We start from the raw sequence: 23881 nt of genomic DNA on the forward strand, positions 1-23881 counted from the left end.
TTCGTCATTATCGAGTTCTCGTCCTTTATAATTATTGTATTCTGATCTATGGGGTCTTGCTCCAGTTCAATCTAGAGATGGTTATAAATATTATTTAATCTTTGTTAATCATTATACTACATATATCTGGTTTTATACTCTTCAACCTAAATCTGATGTTGCTATTATTTTTCCAGTTTTTCAGAAATTGGTTGAAAATACCTTTCATACAAAAGTTGTGTCTATGTATACAGATGGGAGAGGGGAGTTTATTGCTTTAAAATCTCTTTTTCAAGCTCATGGCATGAATCATCTTCAAACGCCCCCTCATACTCCACAGCATAATGGAGCTGCTGAACGTAGACATTGTCATGTGGTTGATCAATAGGTTACCAACACCTACTCTAGATTATTCTTCTTCATTTCTTAAATTGTTTGGTAAAGTTTCCAATTATTCTGGTTTACAAATCATTGGTTGTCTTTGTTATCTATGCATTCGCCTTTATGCAGAACATAAATTCTCTCTTAAATCACTTCCGTGCTTGTTTCTTGGTTGTTTCTTGAATCAAAGTGTCTATCTTTGATTTGATTATAAAAATAACAAGATGTTTGTTTCTCGACATATCATCTTTGTTGAGGATCAATTTCCTAGGCGTTCACTTGATTTGTCTGCATTAAATAATTCCGGTTGGTATGATTTTGTTTCTGACCAGTCCATGTCGTCAAAATCTAGTACTACTATCTTGTTTCAATTTCAGGAAAATTCTGGTGCAGCTATTGTCATACCTTTTTCTGCTGTAGCAGCAGAACCTGTTTTAACGTCTTCAGCTTGTTCAGGTTTCACTTCTAGCTTGTCCAGTCCATTGTTAAGATAGGACCGAACCCTTGAATATTGTGATTCGCTAGTATTTTAGCGGCTCCACTTCGTTTCACACGGGTCTGACAGGTGGCTCTAATACTAATAAAAACAGACCGGTCTAAAATGATTCAAATAACTTTTGATAGATTATTTTTCACTTAATTCAAAATGATTAACTCAAATTATTTAACAATTTTATGTTAATTATTATATAGATTTTTATTTTTTATTTTTGCTGACGGGAGATGTGGGACGTCCCAGAAGCAACTGAAACTGGTATTTATTTATTTCATAATGGATAGGAAAAACTGAGAAAGTTATTACGAATTAATGGAATTATTTATTTTATAAGGTAATAATTACATATTTAATATAATATTTAAACAAGCATTTGTTTAGAGACAATATATATTTTTAAAATTTATTAGTGAAATTAAAAATAAAAAGTATATATTATAATAAATTAATTAATTTAATAATTAATTATATTTATTTTTAAAATTTGAGTAGTATTTTAATTAAAATTAAAATTAAAATAGTGATTTATATTTAAAACTAGAATTAAAATTTGAGTAGTATTTTAATTAAATTTGAGTATCTTTTCACACAGATTTAAAAGAAAAGAGCATACTTGTGATAAGAAAAGTTTATTCTCAAATGTCTCTTTCTCCAAATTCTAGCTATTTTACATCCAGACACTTGCAAAAGAAAAAGAAAAAAAACGAAATCAGCCTGTTCTTCTCCTCATAGCTGCTTTCATTTTCTCACTTGACAATCTATAGGCAGTTCCATCCACAAATGCAAAATAAATTCCACCCCAGGGCCTTTTCATTGCGAATACTAAATAAGGAAGCAATAAACCTACTGCAAATCCCACCCCAATGCTCATGTAAAACCAATTATCTGCAAAGCCATTGCCATTATCAACTTGATCAGCTTTCCGTCCAGCATCTGGGTAATTGTCACCTCCATTGTTTGAACCATTGGCACACTTCACTGCAAGAGGATCTCCGCATAGTCCAGGGTTCCCAGCAAAAGAGGATGCATTAAAAGTTGACATCTGATTTGCAGAAGGTATTTTACCTGACAAGTTATTGTTTGACACATTCAAATTCTCCAGAAATGTCAATGAAGTTATGCTTTGGGGAATAGGACCTGAAAGCCTATTGCCTGATAGATCAAGAGATAACAGCTGATGCAATTCTGAAATGCTATCAGGAATCTGGCCACTGATGTGGTTTCTTGATAAGTTCAAAACCTCCAAACCAACTAATCTTGTTATTTCTTCAGGAAGTTCTCCGCTTAAATTGTTTCCAGACAGATCTATGCTGGTTAGCAAGGAAAGATTCCTGGTGTACGTTAATCCGAGGCCATTAATGGTCACATGTATATTCTCTTGGTAGTTGTGATTTTTATCCTGTCCATAAAGCAAATAATGGTTAACCTTCTGCTGTTGAGCCATGGCCTTAAGATTTCCCAGGTTAGCAGGAATGGAACCATTTAACTAGTTTTCTGCCAGGTCTAATATTTGCAGCGAACTCGAATTTGAAAGCGTCAAGGGAAGTTCTCCTGAAAGTTTATTTGCCCTGAGACTAAGTATTCTGAGAAGCGGAAAAGCTTCTCCAACCCAAAAGGGTAATTTTCCAGTCAACATGTTGCTCCCCAAGTGGAGGCACTACCTCTATGGGGTAAAATGTGAGATCTTCACAGATCATAAAAGCTTGCAGTACATCTTGAGTCAGAGGGATTTGAACTTGAGGCAGAGGAGATGGGTGGAGCTGCTGAGTGACTATGATTGTAAGATTCAGTATCATCCGGGTAAGGCGAATGTCGTGGCAGACGCTCTAAGCCGGAAGTCACTAGGCAGTCTATCCCACATCACGGCAGAGAGGAGACCAGTGGTGAAGGAGTTTTACAAGCTCATTGAGGAAGGTCTACAGTTGGAGTTGTCTGGTACAGGTGCCTTGGTCGCTCAGATGAAAGTGACACCCGTGTTTCTGGAGCAGGTGGCTCAGAAACAGCATGAGGACCCAGAGTTAGTGAAGATTGCCAGGACTGTTCAGTCAGGCAAGGACAGTGAGTTCAGATTTGACAATAAGGGGATCCTCCGCTATGGGAGTCGTTTATGTGTACCAGATGACATAGGGCTAAAAGGAGACATTATGAGAGAGGCTCATAATGCAAGATACAGCATTCACCTCGGGGCCACCAAGATGTATCAGGATCTGAAGAAAGTTTACTGGTGGCCAGCTATGAAGAAAGAAGTGGCACAGTTTGTGTCAGCCTGTGAAGTATGTCAGAGGGTGAAGCTGGAACATCAGAAGCCGGCTGGAATGCTTAACCCGCTACCTATTCCAGAGTGGAAATGGGAGAACATAGCTATGGACTTCGTAGTGGGGTTACCGGCAGCGTCCAACAGATTGGACTCCATATGGGTGATTGTGGACAGACTCACCAAATCTGCTCACTTCATCCCTGTCAGGAGTGGTTATTCTGTGGACAAGTTGGCGCAGGTGTATGTAGATGAGATCGTCAGGCTGCATGGGGTTCCTGTTTCTATAGTGTCAGATAGGGGACCCCAGTTCACCTCCAGATTTTGGCGGAGTCTGCAGAATGCCATGGGTACTAGATTGGATTTTAGCACTGCCTTCCATCCACAGACAGACGGACAGTCAGAGAGGACCATCCAGACCATAGATGATATGCTAAGAATGTGTGTGCTGGACTTTGGCGGTTCTTGGAGGCAGCATCTACCCTTGGTGGAGTTTGCCTACAATAACAGCCATCATGCTAGCATCGGGATGGCTCCATATGAAGCTTTATATGGAAGGAAGTGCAGGTCACCTGTTTGCTGGGAAGAGGTTGGAGAAAAGGCCTTGGCAGGGCCTGAGATAGTAGAGATCACCAGCAGGGTGGTACCCTTAATCAGAGAAAGAATCAAGACTGCTGCAAGCAGACAGAAGAGTTATGCAGACATCCGCAGAAGGCTAGTAGAGTTCTAGGAGGGTGATCTGGTATTGCTCAAGGTGTCTCCAATGAAGGGAGTGGTTCGCTTTGGGAAGAAGGGTAAACTAGCCCCACGATACATCGGACCCTTTGAAATCTTGCAGAAGATTGGGAATGTGTCGTACAAGCTAGATTTGCCTGCTTCAATGGCAAGAATCCATCCGGTTTTCCATGTTTCAATGTTAAGGAAGTTTGTGTCAGATCCGGGCAAGGTTCTTAGTGAGCCTGATGTAGAGGTCAAAGAGGATCTCACCTATGTTGAGCAGCCAGTGCGGATCATAGACACTCAGATCAGAAAGCTAAGAAACAAGGAAATCCCGATGGTGAAAGTCCTCTGGAACCACCATAATATGGAAGAGTGCACTTGGGAGACACGGGAGTCCATGCTCCAGCAATATCCCCATCTCTTTTAAGGTTAGATCTTTATGTGTTTTATGTGTATGATATGTTGTATGCCTTGCGTGTGCTAGTTGAGGAACATTCGGGGACGAATGTTCTTAAGGGGGGGAGAATGTAATACCCAGCTAGACTCCGGTATCGGAATTCCTACCGTCCGGTGGAATTTCGGATGTCGGGAACCTCTAGAAGGGTAAAAGTATGTTGTTATGAAATGTTTTCATGTTTTTAATGGTTTTAAGTATGAAATTAAATGAGTTTTTACATGGAAAGTCCTTGGAGGAAAACCTAGGTTCGGCCGTCGAAAGTCAAGTTCGGCCTCCGAACATGCATGCGTTTTGGAGGCACGTTAGGCCCCCGAAAGCATGAGTGAGGGAAGTCCAGGTTTGGCCGCCGAAACTCAAGTTCGGCCGCCGAACATGGCATGCATGCGGAAGCACTTTCGGCCCCCGAACGTGGCCTGGCCAGCCACCTATAAAAGGGTCACTTGGCCGAAATGGGCGAGCTTTCTCCCATTTTCGACCACAGCTAGCTTCCGACCTGCCTCTTCCAAATCTAGTGTTCTTCCTTCAAATCCCCACCATTTTTCTTGAGTTTTAAGCTTGCATTGAAGGTTTTGAACTTTTGAAACAAGTTTTGGAGCTTTGGGAACTCAGGAGCTCATTTTCGTGGATCTCTAAGTTTAGGTCGTCTCCCTCTCGATCTTCAAGAGGTAAGAGCCGATCTTAAGCTCCTTATGTGTTTTAAATAAGTTTTATGCAAGATCTATGGGTAGAAATGCATGTTAGGTTATATGTTGAGTTATGGGTTAATATTGATGTTTTGAACAATGTGTGTTGATTGTGTGTGTTTGAAGTGTTGTAGTTGGGGTATATGACTGTTTGAGACCCCTAGGAACTTGTATGCATGTCCTAGTTGAGCCTTATGCATGATTTGAGGTTTTGGGAGGCAAGAGGCTCATGTGAGCCAAGTTTCTGCCCTTTTGGGAGAAATCAGGTTCGGCAGCCGAAGGAACTTTCGGCAGCCGAAGGAACTTTCGGCCGCCGAAGGAACTTTCGGCCGCCGAACCCCCTTGTGGAGGCAGCATTCGGCTGCCGAAGCTTGCCCCCGAAAGAAGACTTTCGGATCTGTCTAGGACTTTCGGCCGCCGAAGGTGCCGCCGAAAGTGCCTGACTTTCGGCTCTGGAGGGGCTTTCGGCCGCCGAACCTGCCGCCGAAAGTGCCCTGTTCAGCCATTTCTTGCATGTTTTTATGTGATGTTTTCCTGATGTTTTAGGGGGTTTTTGGGGAGTAGTTTATGGTTATGTTCAGGTATGTTTGGTCCCTCATTTGAGTCCACCTGTGTAGGTTCGGACCCGAGGAACCGAGGACCCCAGCAGTGAGTCCAGCTGCTTCGGTGTTGTCAGAGTCTGCCAGAGGTGAGTGGAACTAAACTTAATCTTTTAAATCAAATGTTTTATCATGTTTCATGCATCATGATCATGCAATAGGGTGATTGCATTAGTTACACGAATATGCCGCATTGCATCATGTGTTGTTGATGTGGGTGAATGTTGGATGACCCAATTAGTCCATGACAGGAAGACCAGGACCCCATTCTACGGCCTGGCACGGGAATGAAAGACCAGGACCCCATTCTACGGCCTGGCACGATTGTGGACTCGAAGACCAGGAGCCCAGAGGAGGCCCTGGAATAATGGTAAGTAATGTATGTATGACAGGAAGACCAGGACCCCATGCTACGGCCTGGCACCATGTTAGCTTGGACTAATTGGTGACAAGTTCACCCAACCCTTATGTGAATTGTCTGTGTTATGATGCATTTCATTAAAGCATAGTGTTAATATGTTTTATAGTTCAGCTCACTGGGCTTTTAGCTCACCCCTCTCCCTTTACCCCCAGGCTTGCAGGTACAGTATAGTGCGGGAGTCCGGATAGAGTAAAGAAGTCATGCTTATGTAATAGCTAGCAATGGACATGATCAGATTGTAATGTCTTAATCAGAATAGATATGTAATGAGATGATGTATATGGATTTTAGAGTTGTGCTTGACCATAGATTGTTGTTATCCCTTGTTAATTACATGATCTTAGAGATTTTTATGATGTTTATGTAAACCAACTCAACATATGTTATGTCACCCTTTTGGGGACACTGATGAGATCCCACAGAGGGATCAATATTATGTTTATGTTTATGCACAGGTTGAGTTTGGTTGATGAGTATGGAAAGAAAAGTTTTAATTTTTATGTATGTTGTGGATCATGTATGGGATTATACAGGTTTACAGGTTATATGTCAGGCTTGCTACGGGTCCCGGCGGCCTTAAGCCGATCTGGATCCTAGCGCCGGTAGCGGTCCGATTTTCGGGTTGTTACAGAATGGTATCAAAGCCCTAGGTTCATATGGTCGGACCTAGAGTGTCGGGCTCATAGATGTTATAGAAGGTCAAGCACAATAGGAAAGATCATGTCCACTAGGATAGGATGTGGAGTCCTGTCTTGCATGATGATGTGAAATGCCATGATAATATGCATGTGCATTAATGATATGCTATGATATGTGATGTATGTGATGCGGGTTCATGTGTGCCCACATGAACCATATGATGCTAATGTTTATGTGCTATGTACTGTCTTTCAGAAAACAGGATGAGAGGAACTCGTCGATCAGCAAGATTGACTGGTGTACCACCTGAGGATGAGGGCATGAGCGCCCGTTTTCCAGCATTGCCTAGGGCAATGTCAAGCAGGTCCAACAGGGATAGAGCAGTGAGAGACCCTAGAAGGTCTCTGGATTTGAGTAGAAGCAGATCAGTGAGGGGAACAGTTCAGGGAGGAATGTCTGAGGGCATGGGAGATGATATGGATGTAGAAGAGAGAAGGGATGGCAGTTTGGGAGTCAGTATGTCAGAAGAAGGAATGGGAGAGTCCCAAGGAGGCACTCAGGCCTCGGGATTTGTTCAGCCACCCCACTACCCACACTTCTCACAACATCCCGGGTATTCGATGGGAGGTACATCGGATTACCCTAGCTTTACCCCTTATCCCACACAGATGCCATACCCACCTTACTACCCACCATACTCTCAGTACCCAATGTATCCACCCCCACCTTACTATCCAAATTCAGCAAACCCTACCTCAGAAAATGTTGCACCACCTCCACCACCTACAGAACCAGCAGCCCCAGTTATTCAACCCTCTAGACCTAGCTCAGCCAGTGGGAGCAAGGTCAAGATGACTGACTACATGAAATTGGGTGCTCCTCAGTATGAAAAAGGGGATGACCCATTTGTGTATCTTGAAAGGGTTAAAGTAATCACAGATGAGATTGGGGCTGATGACAGTAGAGCCATTCAGATGGCTGGGTTCACGCTTAAGTGCAAGAAGGCACGAGAGTGGTTCAAGAATTATGTGAACCCGAGAGTGGACAGCATGACTTGGGAAGAGTTTGCAAACGAGTTTGCAGGATGGGCTTTTCCCGATAGTTCAAGGGAGCTGAAGATGATAGAGTTTGAGCAGTTGAGGCAGACGGAGGAAATGAGTGTAGAGGAGTACACCGACAGATTCTTGGAGCTGTTGCCTTTTGCTGGGCAGAGTCTGGATACAGATTCAAAGAGGTCAAGGAGGTACGTCATGAAACTCCATTCCAGGTATTCCTCCTTGATTCAGTCAGTGGACAGGGAGAGCTTCCATGCCATAGTAGATATGGCCAGGAAAATGGAGGCCAGTGCCATCGTTCAGGGGACAGTTAAGCAGTCAGTGGCACAGTCTTCCGGTTCTAAAACTCCGGGTGGGGGAAGATTAGATCCCTCTACCCTGAGTGCACCAACTTCAGGCAGTAAGAGATGGGGTAAGTCCAAGGGTAAGAAGAATAAGTTCTGGAATAAAGTCAAGTCTAGTCTGGGATTTGGTAGTGGCTCAAGCTCTGGTGCGGATAATGCAGTTTGTGCGAGGTGTGGTAAGCCACACAGGGGAGTATGTCGGTTTGGGACGAACACCTGTTTCAGATGTGGTCAAGAGGGGCATATGGCTCGAGATTGTCCAAGAGCAGTCCCGATGGCTCAGTCCCAGCAGACAGCTTCAGGCAGTGTGGCGCAGCCAGCAGCTCTAGCCATGACTCAGGCCAGTGGCAGAGGCAGAGGGAGAGGGGCAGCCTCTTCTTCAGCGGGTTTCAGAGGTGAAGGTCCATCAGCTCCAGCACGGATCTTCACAATGACACAGCAGGAGGCAGATGCATCTAACACCGTGGTGGCAGGTAACTTAATCATTGGTTGTTCAGATGTGTATGCCTTGATGGATCCTGGTGCATCTCATTCTTTTATTGCTCCGAGAGCCGTGGGGAGGTTAGGTCTGATGACTTCTGGGTTAGAGTGTCCTCTCTGGGTCAGTGGACCCAAGTGTGATCCATCTGTGGCAGAGTCAGTCTGCTAGTGTAGTCCTGTGTTTGTTGAGGGGAGATGCTTGTCCGCCGACCTAGTGGTTCTAGATTTGACAGATTTTGACGTCATTCTAGGGATGGACTGGTTATCTACCCATGGTGCTACCTTCTGCAGGGACAAGGTAGTCAGGTTCAGAGGTCAGGATGGGTCTGAGGTTGTCTTCAGAGGAGACAGGAGGGGTACACCTAGAGGTCTGATATCAGCTCTTCAGGCTCGTAGGTTGCTCAGGAGGGGATGTCAGGGGTATTTGGCTCATGTAAGAGAGCTTAGCAGTCAGGTTAGAGAGCCCGCCTCGGTGCCAGTGGTTAGAGAGTTCTTAGATGTGTTCCCAGACGAGCTGCCAGGTTTACCACCTGCTAGGGAGATAGAGTTCGAGATAGAACTGATGCCTGGAACCCGACCGATCTCTATTCCTCCCTACAGGATGGCTCCAGCCGAGTTGAAAGAGTTGAAAGAACAGTTGCAAGAGCTGGTAGACAAGGGCTTCATCCGACCGAGTACCTCACCCTGGGGTGCTCCAGTCTTATTTGTGAGAAAGAAGGATGGATCCCTTAGACTTTGTATCGACTACAGGCAGTTGAACAAAGTCACTACCAAGAACAAATACCCATTGCCAAGGATCGATGATCTATTCGACCAGCTAGCAGGAGCGGGTTGTTTCTCCAAAATAGATCTGAGATCGGGGTACCATCAGTTGAGGATCAGGGAAGAGGATGTGCCAAAGACAGCTTTCAGGACCAGATATGGGCATTTTGAGTTCCTTGTAATGCCGCTCGGGTTAACCAACGCCCCTGCAGCATTCATGGACCTCATGAACAGAGTGTTTAGCCAGTACCTGGATCACTTCGTTATTGTCTTTATAGATGATATCTTGGTGTATTCCAGGAATGCAGAGGAGCATGCCCATCATCTGAGGTTGGTTCTACAGACCTTGAGGGAACATGGCCTGTATGCCAAATTCTCTAAGTGTGAGTTCTGGCTGAGGAGCATTTCATTCTTGGGGCATGTAGTGTCAGAGAATGGGATAGAGGTAGACCCCAAGAAGGTAGAAGCTGTAGCTAACTGGCTTAGACCCACTTCAGTGACAGAGATCAGGAGTTTCTTGGGTTTGGCAGGTTACTACAGGAGGTTCGTTCAGGACTTCTCAAAAATTGCAGCTCCTCTGACCAGACTAACCAGGAAGAATCAGAAGTTTCTGTGGACCGACCAGTGCGAGGAGAGTTTTGAAGAGCTTAAGAAGAGGTTGACTTCAGCACCAGTGTTAGCTCTGCCATCTGGTGATGCAGACTTTACAGTCTTTTGTGATGCGTCCCGTGTGGGACTGGGCTGTGTGCTTATGCAAAATGAGAAGGTAATTGCTTATGCTTCTAGGCAGCTAAAGAAGCATGAGTTGAATTACCCCACACATGACCTAGAGATGGCAGCAATAATTTTTGCACTCAAGATGTGGAGGCACTACCTCTATGGGGTAAAATGTGAGATCTTCACAGATCATAAAAGCTTGCAGTACATCTTGAGTCAGAGGGATTTGAACTTGAGGCAGAGGAGATGGGTGGAGCTGCTGAGTGACTATGATTGTAAGATTCAGTATCATCCGGGTAAGGCGAATGTCGTGGCAGACGCTCTAAGCCGGAAGTCACTAGGCAGTCTAACCCACATCACGGCAGAGAGGAGACCAGTGGTGAAGGAGTTTTACAAGCTCATTGAGGAAGGTCTACAGTTGGAGTTGTCTGGTACAGGTGCCTTGGTCGCTCAGATGAAAGTGACACCCGTGTTTCTGGAGCAGGTGGCTCAGAAACAGCATGAGAACCCAGAGTTAGTGAAGATTGCCAGGACTGTTCAGTCAGGCAAGGACAGTGAGTTCAGATTTGACAATAAGGGGATCCTCCGCTATGGGAGTCGTTTATGTGTACCAGATGACATAGGGCTAAAAGGAGACATTATGAGAGAGGCTCATAATGCAAGATACAGCATTCACCCCGGGGCCACCAAGATGTATCAGGATCTGAAGAAAGTTTACTGGTGGCCAGCTATGAAGAAAGAAGTGGTACAGTTTGTGTCAGCCTGCGAAGTATGTCAGAGGGTGAAGCTGGAACATCAGAAGCCGGCTGGAATGTTTAACCCGCTACCTATTCCAAAGTGGAAATGGGAGAACATAGCTATGGACTTCGTAGTGGGGTTACCGGCAGCGTCCAACAGATTGGACTCCATATGGGTGATTGTGGACAGACTCACCAAATCTGCTCACTTCATCCCTGTCAGGAGTGGTTATTCTGTGGACAAGTTGGCGCAGGTGTATGTAGATGAGATCGTCAGGCTGCATGGGGTTCCTGTTTCTATAGTGTCAGATAGGGGACCCCAGTTCACCTCCAGATTTTGGCGGAGTCTGCAGAATGCCATGGGTACTAGATTGGATTTTAGCACTGCCTTCCATCCACAGACAGACGGACAGTCAGAGAGGACCATCCAGACCATAGATGATATGCTAAGAATGTGTGTGCTGGACTTTGGCGGTTCTTGGAGGCAGCATCTACCCTTGGTGGAGTTTGCCTACAATAACAGCCATCATGCTAGCATCGGGATGGCTCCATATGAAGCTTTATATGGAAGGAAGTGCAGGTCACCTGTTTGCTGGGAAGAGGTTGGAGAAAAGGCCTTGGCAGGGCCTGAGATAGTAGAGATCACCAGCAGGGTGGTACCCTTAATCAGAGAAAGAATCAAGACTGCTGCAAGCAGACAGAAGAGTTATGCAGACATCCGCAGAAGGCTAGTAGAGTTCTAGGAGGGTGATCTGGTATTGCTCAAGGTGTCTCCAATGAAGGGAGTGGTTCGCTTTGGGAAGAAGGGTAAACTAGCCCCACGATACATCGGACCCTTTGAAATCTTGCAGAAGATTGGGAATGTGTCGTACAAGCTAGATTTGCCTGCTTCAATGGCAAGAATCCATCCGGTTTTTCATGTTTCAATGTTAAGGAAGTTTGTGTCAGATCCGGGCAAGGTTCTTAGTGAGCCTGATGTAGAGGTCCAAGAGGATCTCACCTATGTTGAGCAGCCAGTGCGGATCATAGACACTCAGATCAGAAAGCTAAGAAACAAGGAAATCCCGATGGTGAAAGTCCTCTGGAACCACCATAATATGGAAGAGTGCACTTGGGAGACACGGGAGTCCATGCTCCAGCAATATCCCCATCTCTTTTAAGGTTAGATCTTTATGTGTTTTATGTGTATGATATGTTGTATGCCTTGCGTGTGCTAGTTGAGGAACATTCGGGGATGAATGTTCTTAAGGGGGGGAGAATGTAATACCCAGCTAGACTCCGGTATCGGAATTCCTACCGTCCGGTGGAATTTCGGATGTCGGGAACCTCTAGAAGGGTAAAAGTATGTTGTTATGAAATGTTTTCATGTTTTTAATGGTTTTAAGTATGAAATTAAATGAGTTTTTACATGGAAAGTCCTTGGAGGAAAACCCAGGTTCGGCCGCCGAAAGTCAAGTTCGGCCGCCGAACATGCATGCGTTTTGGAGGCACGTTAGGCCCCCGAAAGCATGAGTGAGGGAAGTCCAGGTTCGGCCGCCGAAACTCAAGTTCGGCCGCCGAACATGGCATGCATGCGGAAGCACTTTCGGCCCCCGAACGTGGCCTGGCCAGCCACCTATAAAAGGGTCACTTGGCCGAAATGGGCGAGCTTTCTCCCATTTTCGACCACAGCTAGCTTCCGACTTGCCTCTTCCAAATCTAGTGTTCTTCCTTCAAATCCCCACCATTTTTCTTGAGTTTTAAGCTTGCATTGAAGGTTTTGAACTTTTGAAACAAGTTTTGGAGCTTTGGGAACTCAGGAGCTCATTTTCGTGGATCTCCAAGTTTAGGTCGTCTCCCTCTCGATCTTCAAGAGGTAAGAGCCGATCTTAAGCTCCTTATGTGTTTTAAATAAGTTTTATGCAAGATCTATGGGTAGAAATGCATGTTAGGTTATATGTTGAGTTATGGGTTAATATTGATGTTTTGAACAATGTGTGTTGATTGTGTGTGTTTGAAGTGTTGTAGTTGGGGTATATGACTGTTTGAGACCCCTAGGAACTTGTATGCATGTCCTAGTTGAGCCTTATGCATGATTTGAGGTTTTGGGAGGCAAGAGGCTCATGTGAGCCAAGTTTTTGCCCTCTTGGGAGAAACCAGGTTCGGCAGCCGAAGGAACTTTCGGCAGCCGAAGGAACTTTCGGCCGCCGAAGGAACTTTCGGCCGCCGAACCCCCTTGTGGAGGCAGCATTCGGCTGCCGAAGCTTGCCCCCGAAAGAAGACTTTCGGATCTGTCTAGGACTTTCGACCGCCGAAGGTGCCGCCGAAAGTGCCTGACTTTCGGCTCTGGAGGGGCTTTCGGCCGCCGAACCTGCCGCCGAAAGTGCCCTGTTCAGCCATTTCTTGCATGTTTTTATGTGATGTTTTCCTGATGTTTTAGGGGGTTTTTGGGGAGTAGTTTATGGTTATGTTCAGGTATGTTTGGTCCCTCATTTGAGTCCACCTGTGTAGGTTCGGACCCGAGGAACCGAGGACCCCAGCAGTGAGTCCAGCTGCTTCGGTGTTGTCAGAGTCTGCCAGAGGTGAGTGGAACTAAACTTAATCTTTTAAATCAAATGTTTTATCATGTTTCATGCATCATGATCATGCAATAGGGTGATTGCATTAGTTACACGAATATGCCGCATTGCATCATGTGTTGTTGATGTGGGTGAATGTTGGATGACCCAATTAGTCCATGACAGGAAGACTAGGACCCCATTCTACGGCCTGGCACGGGAATGAAAGACCAGGACCCCATTCTACGGCCTGGCACGATTGTGGACTCGAAGACCAGGAGCCCAGAGGAGGCCCTGGAATAATGGTAAGTAATGTATGTATGACAGGAAGACCAGGACCCCATGCTACAGCCTGGCACCATGTTAGCTTGGACTAATTGGTGACAAGTTCACCCAACCCTTATGTGAATTGTCTGTGTTATGATGCATTTCATTAAAGCATAGTGTTAATATGTTTTATAGTTCAGCTCACTGGGCTTTTAGCTCACCCCTCTCCCTTTACCCCCAGGCTTGCAGGTACAGTATAGTGCGGGAGTCCGGATAGAGTAAAGAAGTCATGCTTATGTAATAGCTAGCAATGGACATGATCAGATTGTAATGTCTTAATCAGAATAGATATGTAATGAGATGATGTATATGGATTTTAGAGTTGTGCTTGACCATAGATTGTTGTTATCCCTTGTTAATTACATGATCTTAGAGATTTTTATGATGTTTATGTAAACCAACTCAACATATGTTATGTCACCCTTTTGGGGACACTGATGAGATCCCACAGAGGGATCAATATTATGTTTATGTTTATGCACAGGTTGAGTTTGGTTGATGAGTATGGAAAGAAAAGTTTTAATTTTTATGTATGTTGTGGATCATGTATGGGATTATACAGGTTTACAGGTTATATGTCAGGCTTGCTACGGGTCCCGGCGGACTTAAGCCGATCTGGATCCTAGCACCGGTAGCGGTCCGATTTTCGGGTCGTTACAAATATAATACCCGGCTAAATCCGGCATCGGAATTCCTATCGTCCGATGGAGTTCAGGGATGTCAGAGGTTTCTAGAAGGGTAAGAGTGAAGGTTTTCTAAACGAGTTTACGTATTTGAAAGGTTTTGAATCAAACCGGATTGAGTTTTGAAGAGAAAAGGCTTTGGAGACAAAGGCCAGGTTCGGCCCCCGAATGTTAAGTTTGGCCGCCGAAAGTGCCCAATGTTCGGCCCCCGAAAGTTGCATGGTTTTGCATGCAGTTTCAGCAGCCGAAACTGGGGTGGTCGGTTAGCTGTGCACGCTCCTTAGTCCGTGGTTTGGCCAGGTGTTTGCCTCCAGATCATGATCAGAGGGTTAGGCCACGTCTCCCATGACTCATCTGCACGCTTTTAATCAGCTTATGCAGAGGGTTGATCATTTGCAAACGGTTTTGAAGGTTTTTGAGAGAAAAGAAGAGTTGTGATGGTTTGAAGCTTTGGAGGAGGAGTTGCTGAGTTTGGTTGTTCCTCTTCTGATTTCAGGAGGTAAGGGAAGCTCCTACACTTGTTTTATTGGTTTTTAACAGCTTTTCAACGAGGTTAAGGGAGTGATGCATGAGTTGCATGCTTAGGTTTAGTTTTGATGTTTTTTATGGTGAAGTATGATTATATGTTATGTTTGCTGTTTTGTTGGGGTTAATAGGTAGTTTTGGACCCCTTTGTGCATATACCAGGGTATATGTGAGTTGAGGAGATGAGGGTTGTATGTAGAGTGGAGTTGGTGCTTGGCAAGAGATGGTTGTGCACGACGCTGAGTTCTCTTCAGGTTCGGCAGCCGAAGAAGGATTCGGCCGCCGAACCCCTTGCATGGTGGCTTAGGCTGCCACAGCTTGTCCCTGAGTGCCTTGAGGTTCGGCTCTGTTTAGGGGATTCGGCTTCCGAAAGTAGCCCCCGAAAGGGTTCGGCCGCCGAAAGAGGAGATTCGGCCGCCGAAGGTGCTTGAGTTTCGGCTCTGTTCAGGACATTCGGCCGCCGAACCTGCCGCCGAATGTGTTTCTGTCCAAGCTTTCTTTTGCATGTTTATGTGCTTGTTTTCAGAGGTTTAGAGGGGATTATAGGGGATTGTTTAAGAGTATGTTTGACACCTCATTCGAGTCCATTTGTGTAGGATTGGACCCGAGAGATCGAGGAGGTCATCAGAGATAGAGGTTGCAGAGTCAGTACAGTTTCTGCTTGAGGAGCAGAGGTGAGTAGAACTAATCTTAATCTTTTTATTAAAGAAACAGAATGCTTGTTAGCATAGTTCATGCATCATGGATGCCATGATATATAATAGGGTGAGTGCAGTAGAATCACAAAGTTGATGCATTGCATTATATATTGATAGTGAGGATTGGACCAAGGCGACATCAATAGCCCGTCGAGGGAGTTTTGAGGTCATGTCTAATCCAAGATGTGGAATGTTTGAGTTGTGATGCATTTCATATAAAATGCGTATGAATGAACTGTTTTCAGTGTTTCTACTCACTAGGCTTTAGAAGCTCATCCCTTTCCCTTAATCCCAGTTTTGCAGGTTCAGAGTAGCTGGGAAGTGAGAAGCAGCAGAGTGTATCAGCTATGGTACTGCATGTGTAGTAGAGTAGTGGACATGATGTATAATAAAGAGTTTTATATAAAAGAAGTGTAATAGTTAATAAGTAAGTATGTTTAAGAGTTAGAATGTATCACAACTCAAACATTCCACATCTTGGATGCCATGATATGTAATAGGGTGAGTGCATTAGAATGGGGATTATAGGGGATTGTTTAAGAGTATGTTTGACACCTCATTCGAGTCCATTTGTGTAGGATTGGACCCGAGAGATCGAGGAGGTCATCAGAGATAGAGGTTGCAGAGTCAGTACAGTTTCTGCTTGAGGAGCAGAGGTGAGTAGCAGGTTCAGAGTAGCTGGGAAGTGAGAAGCAGCAGAGTGTATCAGCTATGGTACTGCATGTGTAGTAGAGTAGTGGACATGATGTATAATAAAGAGTTTTATATCAAAGAAGTGTAATAGTTAATAAGTAAGTATGTTTAAGAGTTAGAATGTGCTTTTGCCTATAGTGTATGTTAATCCTTTGTATATACATGTATCCTGTTTTAAGTTTCTTGATGAGAAATGAGTCAAACCAGGCTTAATAAATGTTGTGTTTCGAAAACCCAGTGAATTATAACTGTGAGGGAAGACAGGGAATAATTCCTTTGACCCAAGACCAGTGCAGAGGAAAGACCAGGTTTGATTCCTGTGATCCATAGAGAGGCCATTAGAGAAGACTAGGTTTGATTCCTGTGACTCTATGGTAGCCAAGTTAACTTATGATATGTTGACCCTTACAGAGTGGGTTCTATGACACAGCGCATAGTGCATGGAGGTTTCTTGGTAGAGTATCACTGGTGTATTACAGATAGCCCTAGGAGCTAGTTCAGATTAGTATATCTGAGCTTTGGGTTCATATGATTGGACCTATGGAGAGTGTTTTAAAGGTTAAGTCTGGTAATTTTCTACAAAAGGTTTTTCCGCTGTCTGTTAAGTCGGATCATGTATGGGATTGTAACAGGTACACAGAGTTCAGGATAGGCTTACTACGGGTATAGGCGGCCTTAAGCCGATCTGGATCCTAGTGCCGAGCGGTTCGGGCCGTTACAGAGAGGTACCGGTTTCCGGGTCGTTACAGATGGTATCAGAGCAGTTTGGTTCATATGATCGGACCTATAGGGTATGAGCCCTAGGTTATGATCGGACCTACAGATAGTAGCAGAGCATAGGGCCTCTAGAGTACGATGTGTGGGCAAAGTTGCTCAAAGATTAGAGTTGGTTCACATCGGAAAGAGGTTGGGTTAGAGTCATAGTAAGGCAAAGCACAATAAGTAAAATCATGTCCACTAGGATAAGGATGTTACGTTTTGTGTTGCATGCTGATGTGATATGCCATGAGTATAGGCATGTGCATTAATGTTATGTTCTCTATGCATGTATCTATTGTAGGTTCATGTGTTTTTTCATATGAACTATATGTGTGTTAATATTTGTTCTTATGTGTTGTTCCTCAGGAAAGCTATAGGAAAGCTAAGATGAGTAGTTCTGTGGATTCAGATCCGTCTGAAGAGTTTTTTGTTGATAGTAGAGGAGGCATGGACCTAGGAAACAGGAGAGAGATAGAAAGAGATGTGCAAAGAAGGGATGTAGGTGTACAGGTGAATTTGGATGAAGAGACTTTAGAGGATGCTCAGACCAAAGATTCTAGGATAGGAGAGAATGAACCCTCCACCTGGAGTACAGCTACCTGGAAAGGAGCAAAGTGGGGGAAAGCTACAAAGAAAAAGGTTAGGGGCTTTAAAGGGTAAAAAAAGAGAGAGTTAGGGACTAGTGGTGCTGGTCCGAGTTTTGCTAGAGGCAAACCAAAATGTTTGAGGTGTGGAAGATTTCATAAGGGCGTTTGTCTTGTTGGCACGACAAGATGTTATAGGTGTGGACAGGAGGGACATATGATGCGTGAGTGTCCTTTTGCGCCCCAGTTGATTCAGTCTCAGGGGGCAGGTACAGATAGAACAGCTCAGGCTGACTGGCAAGGAGGAGAGGCTGACACATCTGACACCTCTGTGCCAGGTATGCTCATTTATTTTGAGTGATCTGATGTGTGTTTTTTGAGGACCCTAGTAGGATGTTAGTTGTTGTGACAAAAGTAAAGGATAAAGAGATAAGGATTCAAAGAAGGGTCAAGAGAGAGAGTTGCTATGAGATGTTATAATCTCAGGTTGTTATAACCACAGGAGTAGTGAGAATTGATTTCTCAAGAAGAATAAGAGTAAGAGAATATAAGTTAGAGTGAGAAGAGTAAAGTAAATAAGATAAAGCAGAAAACAGAACAAGAGAGAAAACTAAGAGTAAGCGATAGCTCAAAGTAAGGTAAAAGGAAGAAGTAAAGATGAGTTCAAAAAGAGATTAGAGTTAGTCTGGGACTGGGTGGTAGTTGAGGCAGAGAAAAGAGTTAGCTTTTCTTCAGAGGATTCCCGAAGGAAGTTCCATTAGCTTTAGCTTGGATCTTCACCCTGACATAGTATAGCCTAACACATTAAGCACAGTGACGTCAGATACGTTCACTTGGAAGTGCTCAGATGTGTATGTTAGTTGCTTTGAGCCCCAGTGTTTCGCTTTCCTTATTGCTTAGGGAGCCATTGATAGGATGGGTTGAGGACTTCTGGGCTTAGAATGTGTTTCTTAGGTCAGTAGACCTAAGTGTGATCCATCTGAGGCAGAGTCAGTTCGTTCTGTTCAGAGGGTTATGGTGAGTAGATGCAATCCAGCTGACCTTATGGTTCTAGAGGTGACTGTATGATGTCATTCTAGGGCGGATTGATGCATTACTCATGGTACTACCTGTGTCCATAGAGACAAGGTAGGGAAATTGGATGGATCAGGCAGTCCTTTAGGGGGACAGTGTATAGGGGTGCCTAGAAGTTGATGTCAGCCCATCAGGCTCATGGTTGTTCGGGAAAGGTTATCAGAGGGTTGTTCTAGCTCACAGTCAGGTCAGGGAATCAGTCTCAGTACCCATTACTAGAGAATTCTAGTTGTTTCCAGGCAAGTTATCAAGTTTACCATCTGTCAGGGAATTAGAGTGTGGAATGAGAATGATATCTGGACGCAGAATCATTTCTTTCCTTCTATCCTACAGGATGGCACCTGCAGAAAGAGAGATACTAGGCAGAGAAGTGAAAGAGGTAAGGAATAGTAAGGATTTTATCCGACTTAGTACTTCATCCTGGTGTAATCCAGTGTTGATATGGGAAACGAAGGATAGACCCTTAAGATTTTTTGTTGTAATGGTAAGTGGTCACCAGGTATTCCTAGTTAGGATTGATGATCTTTGAGAACAGCTAGTAAGAGCTGATTATGGTTTTAGAGTGATTAAAGATTGGAGTATCACCTGTTAAGAATTAGAAAGTGAAAGTGAGAAAACAATAAAGAGAAAGAGGAGTAAGGATCAGAGTAGCGCAGCGGAAGCTGTGGATTTTCAGGAGTTTCTTGATGAGAAATGAGTCAAACCAGGCTTAATAAATGTTGTGTTTCGAAAACCCAGTGAATTATAACTGTGAGGGAAGACAGGGAATAATTCCTTTGACCCAAGACCAGTGCAGAGGAAAGACCAGGTTTGATTCCTGTGATCCATAGAGAGGCCATTAGAGAAGACCAGGTTTGATTCCTGTGACTCTATGGTAGACAAGTTAACTTATGATATGCTGACCCTTACAGAGTGGGTTCTATGACACAACGCATAGTGCATGGAGGTTTCTTGGTAGAGTATCACTGGTGTATTACAGATAGCCCTAGGAGCTAGTTCAGATTAGTATATCTGAGCTTTGGGTTCATATGATTGGACCTATGGAGAGTGTTTTAAAGGTTAAGTCTGGTAATTTTCTACAAAAGGTTTTTCTGCTGTCTGTTAAGTCGGATCATGTATGGGATTGTAACAGGTACACAGAGTTCAGGATAGGCTTACTACGGGTCTAGGCGGCCTTAAGCCGATCTGGATCCTAGTGCCGAGCGGTTCGGGCCGTTACAGAGAGGTACCGGTTTTGTCATATGAACTATATGTGTGTTAATATTTGTTCTTATGTGTTGTTCCTCAGGAAAGCTATAGGAAAGCTAAGATGAGTAGTTCTGTGGATTCAGATCCATCTGAAGCGTTTTTTGTTGATAGTAGAGGAGGCATGGACCTAGGAAACAGGAGAGAGATAGAAAGAGATGTGCAAAGAAGTGTGGGCAAAGTTTCTCAAAGATTAGAGTTGGTTCCCATCGGAAAGAGGTTGGGTTAGAGTCATAGTAAGGCAAAGCACAATAAGTAAAATCATGTCCACTAGGATAAGGATGTTACGTTTTGTGTTGCATGCTGATGTGATATGCCATGAGTATAGGCATGTGCATTAATGTTATGTTCTCTATGCATGTATCTATTGTAGGTTCATGTGTTTTTTCATATGAACTATATGTGTGTTAATATTTGTTCTTATGTGTTGTTCCTCAGGAAAGCTATAGGAAAGCTAAGATGAGTGGTTCTAGAGTTTTATATAAAAGAAGTGTAATAGTTAATAAGTAAGTATGTTTAAGAGTTAGAATGTGCTTTTGCCTATAGTGTATGTTAATCCTTTGTATATACATGTATCATGTTTTAAGTTTCTTGATGAGAAATGAGTCAAACCAGGCTTAATAAATGTTGTGTTTCGAAAACCCAGTGAATAGAACTGTGAGGGAAGACAGGGAAGAATTCCTTTGACCCAAGACCAGTGCAGAGGAAAGACCAGGTTTGATTCCTGTGATCCATAGAGAGGCCATTAGAGAAGACCAGGTTTGATTCCTGTGACTATATGGTAGCCAAGTTAACTTATGATATGCTGACCCTTACAGAGTGGGTTCTATGACACAGCGCATAGTGCATGGAGGTTTCTTGGTAGAGTATCACTGGTGTATTACAGATAGCCCTAGGAGCTAGTTCAGATTAGTATATCTGAGCTTTGGGTTCATATGATTGGACCTATGGAGAGTGTTTTAAAGGTTAAGTCTGGTAATTTTCTACAAAAGGTTTTTCCGCTGTCTGTTAAGTCGGATCATGTATGGGATTGTAACAGGTACACAGAGTTCAGGATAGGCTTACTACGGGTATAGGCGGCCTTAAGCCGATCTGGATCCTAGTGCCGAGCGGTTCGGGCCGTTACAGAGAGGTACCAGTTTCCGGGTCGTTACAGATGGTATCAGAGCAGTTTGGTTCATATGATCGGACCTATAGGGTATGAGCCCTAGGTTATGATCGGACCTACAGATAGTAGCAGAGCATAGGGCCTCTAGAGTACGATGTGTGGGCAAAGTTGCTCAAAGATTAGAGTTGGTTCACATCGGAAAGAGGTTGGGTTAGAGTCATAGTAAGGCAAAGCACAATAAGTAAAATCATGTCCACTAGGATAAGGATGTTACGTTTTGTGTTGCATGCTGATGTGATATGCCATGAGTATAGGCATGTGCATTAATGTTATGTTCTCTATGCATGTATCTATTGTAGGTTCATGTGTTTTTTCATATGAACTATATGTGTGTTAATATTTGTTCTTATGTGTTGTTCCTCAGGAAAGCTATAGGAAAGCTAAGATGAGTAGTTCTGTGGATTCAGATCCGTCTGAAGAGTTTTTTGTTGATAGTAGAGGAGGCATGGACCTAGGAAACAGGAGAGAGATAGAAAGAGATGTGCAAAGAAGGGATGTAGGTGTACAGGTGAATTTGGATGAAGAGACTTTAGAGGATGCTCAGACCAAAGATTCTAGGATAGGAGAGAATGAACCCTCCACCTGGAGTACAGCTACCTGGAAAGGAGCAAAGTGGGGGAAAGCTACAAAGAAAAAGGTTAGGGGCTTTAAAGGGTCAAAAAAGAGAGAGTTAGGGACTAGTGGTGCTGGTCCGAGTTTTGCTAGAGGCAAACCAAAATGTTTGAGGTGTGGAAGATTTCATAAGGGCGTTTGTCTTGTTGGCACGACAGGATGTTATAGGTGTGGACAGGAGGGACATATGATGCGTGAGTGTCCTTTTGCGCCCCAGTTGATTCAGTCTCAGGGGGCAGGTACAGATAGAACAGCTCAGGCTGACTGGCAAGGAGGAGCGGCTGACACATCTGACACCTCTGTGCCAGGTATGCTCATTTATTTTGAGTGATCTGATGTGTGTTTTTTGAGTACCCTAGTAGGATGTTAGTTGTTGTGACAAAAGTAAAGGATAAAGAGATAAGGATTCAAAGAAGGGTTAAGAGAGAGAGTTGCTATGAGATGTTATAATCTCAGGTTGTTATAACCACAGGAGTAGTGAGAATTGATTTCTCAAGAAGAATAAGAGTAAGAGATTATAAGTTAGAGTGAGAAGAGTAAAGTAAATAAGATAAAGCAGAAAACAGAACAAGAGAGAAAGCTAAGAGTAAGCGATAACTCAAAGTAAGGTAAAAGGAAGAAGTAAAGATGAGTTCAAAAAGAGATTAGAGTTAGTCTGGGACTGGGTGGTAGTTGAGGCAGAGAAAAGAGTTAGCTTTTCTTCAGAGGATTCCCGAAGGAAGTTCCATTAGCTTTAGCTTGGATCTTCACCCTGACATAGTATAGCCTAACACATTAAGCACAGTGACGTCAGATACGTTCACTTAGAAGTGCTCAGATGTGTATGTTAGTTGTTTTGAGCCCCAGTGTTTCGCTTTCCTTGTTGCTTAGGGAGCCGTTGATAGGATGGGTTGAGGACTTCTGGGCTTAGAATGTGTTTCTTAGGTCAGTAGACCTAAGTGTGATCCATCTGAGGCAGAGTCAGTTCGTTCTGTTCAGAGGGTTATGGTGAGTAGATGCAATCCAGCTGACCTTATGGTTCTAGAGGTGACTGTATGATGTCATTCTAGGGCGGATTGATGCATTACTCATGGTACTACCTGTGTCCATAGAGACAAGGTAGGGAAATTGGATGGATCAGGCAGTCCTTTAGGGGGACAGTGTATAGGGGTGCCTAGAAGTTGATGTCAGCCCATCAGGCTCATGGTTGTTCGGGAAAGGTTCTCAGAGGGTTGTTCTAGCTCACAGTCAGGTCAGGGAATCAGTCTCAGTACCCATTACTAGAGAATTCTAGTTGTTTCCAGGCAAGTAATCAAGTTTACCATCTGTCAGGGAATTAGAGTGTGGAATGAGAATGATATCTGGACGCAGAATCATTTCTTTCCTTCTATCCTACAGGATGGCACCTGCAGAAAGAGAGATACTAGGCAGAGAAGTGAAAGAGGTAAGGAATAGTAAGGATTTTATCCGACTTAGTACTTCATCCTAGTGTAATCCAGTGTTGATATGGGAAACGAAGGATAGATCCTTAAGATTTTTTGTTGTAATGGTAAGTGGTCACCAGGTATTCCTAGTTAGGATTGATGATCTTTGAGAACAGCTAGTAAGAGCTGATTATGGTTTTAGAGTGATTAAAGATTGGAGTATCACCTGTTAAGAATTAGAAAGTGAAAGTGAGAAAACAATAAAGAGAAAGAGGAGTAAGGATCAGAGTAGCGCAGCGGAAGCTGTGGATTTTCAGGAGTTTCTTGATGAGAAATGAGTCAAACCAGGCTTAATAAATGTTGTGTTTCGAAAACCCAGTGAATTATAACTGTGAGGGAAGACAGGGAATAATTCCTTTGACCCAAGACTAGTGCAGAGGAAAGACCAGGTTTGATTCCTGTGATCCATAGAGAGGCCATTAGAGAAGACCAGGTTTGATTCCTGTGACTCTATGGTAGCCAAGTTAACTTATGATATGCTGACCCTTACAGAGTGGGTTCTATGACACAACGCATAGTGCATGGAGGTTTCTTGGTAGAGTATCATTGGTGTATTACAGATAGCCCTAGAAGCTAGTTCAGATTAGTATATCTGAGCTTTGGGTTCATATGATTGGACCTATGGAGAGTGTTTTAAAGGTTAAGTCTGGTAATTTTCTACAAAAGGTTTTTCCGCTGTCTGTTAAGTCGGATCATGTATGGGATTGTAACAGGTACACAGAGTTCAGGATAGGCTTACTACGGGTCTAGGCGGCCTTAAGCCGATCTGGATCCTAGTGCCGAGCGGTT

General features: G+C 43.9%; 1 protein-coding gene across 1 annotated transcript; it reads right to left on the minus strand.

The window, feature by feature from the left end:
- Positions 1 to 1565: 1565 nt before the first annotated feature.
- On the minus strand, positions 1566 to 2300 carry LOC122724850 (putative receptor like protein 25). Its single transcript, XM_043960744.1, has one exon. The coding sequence runs from the start codon at positions 2298 to 2300 to the stop codon at positions 1566 to 1568; it is 735 nt and encodes a 244-aa protein (XP_043816679.1).
- Between the last annotated feature and the right edge of the window lie 21581 nt (positions 2301 to 23881).

This window comes from Manihot esculenta, chromosome 10, assembly GCF_001659605.2.
Source record: "Manihot esculenta cultivar AM560-2 chromosome 10, M.esculenta_v8, whole genome shotgun sequence".
Classification (NCBI taxonomy): domain Eukaryota; kingdom Viridiplantae; phylum Streptophyta; class Magnoliopsida; order Malpighiales; family Euphorbiaceae; genus Manihot; species Manihot esculenta.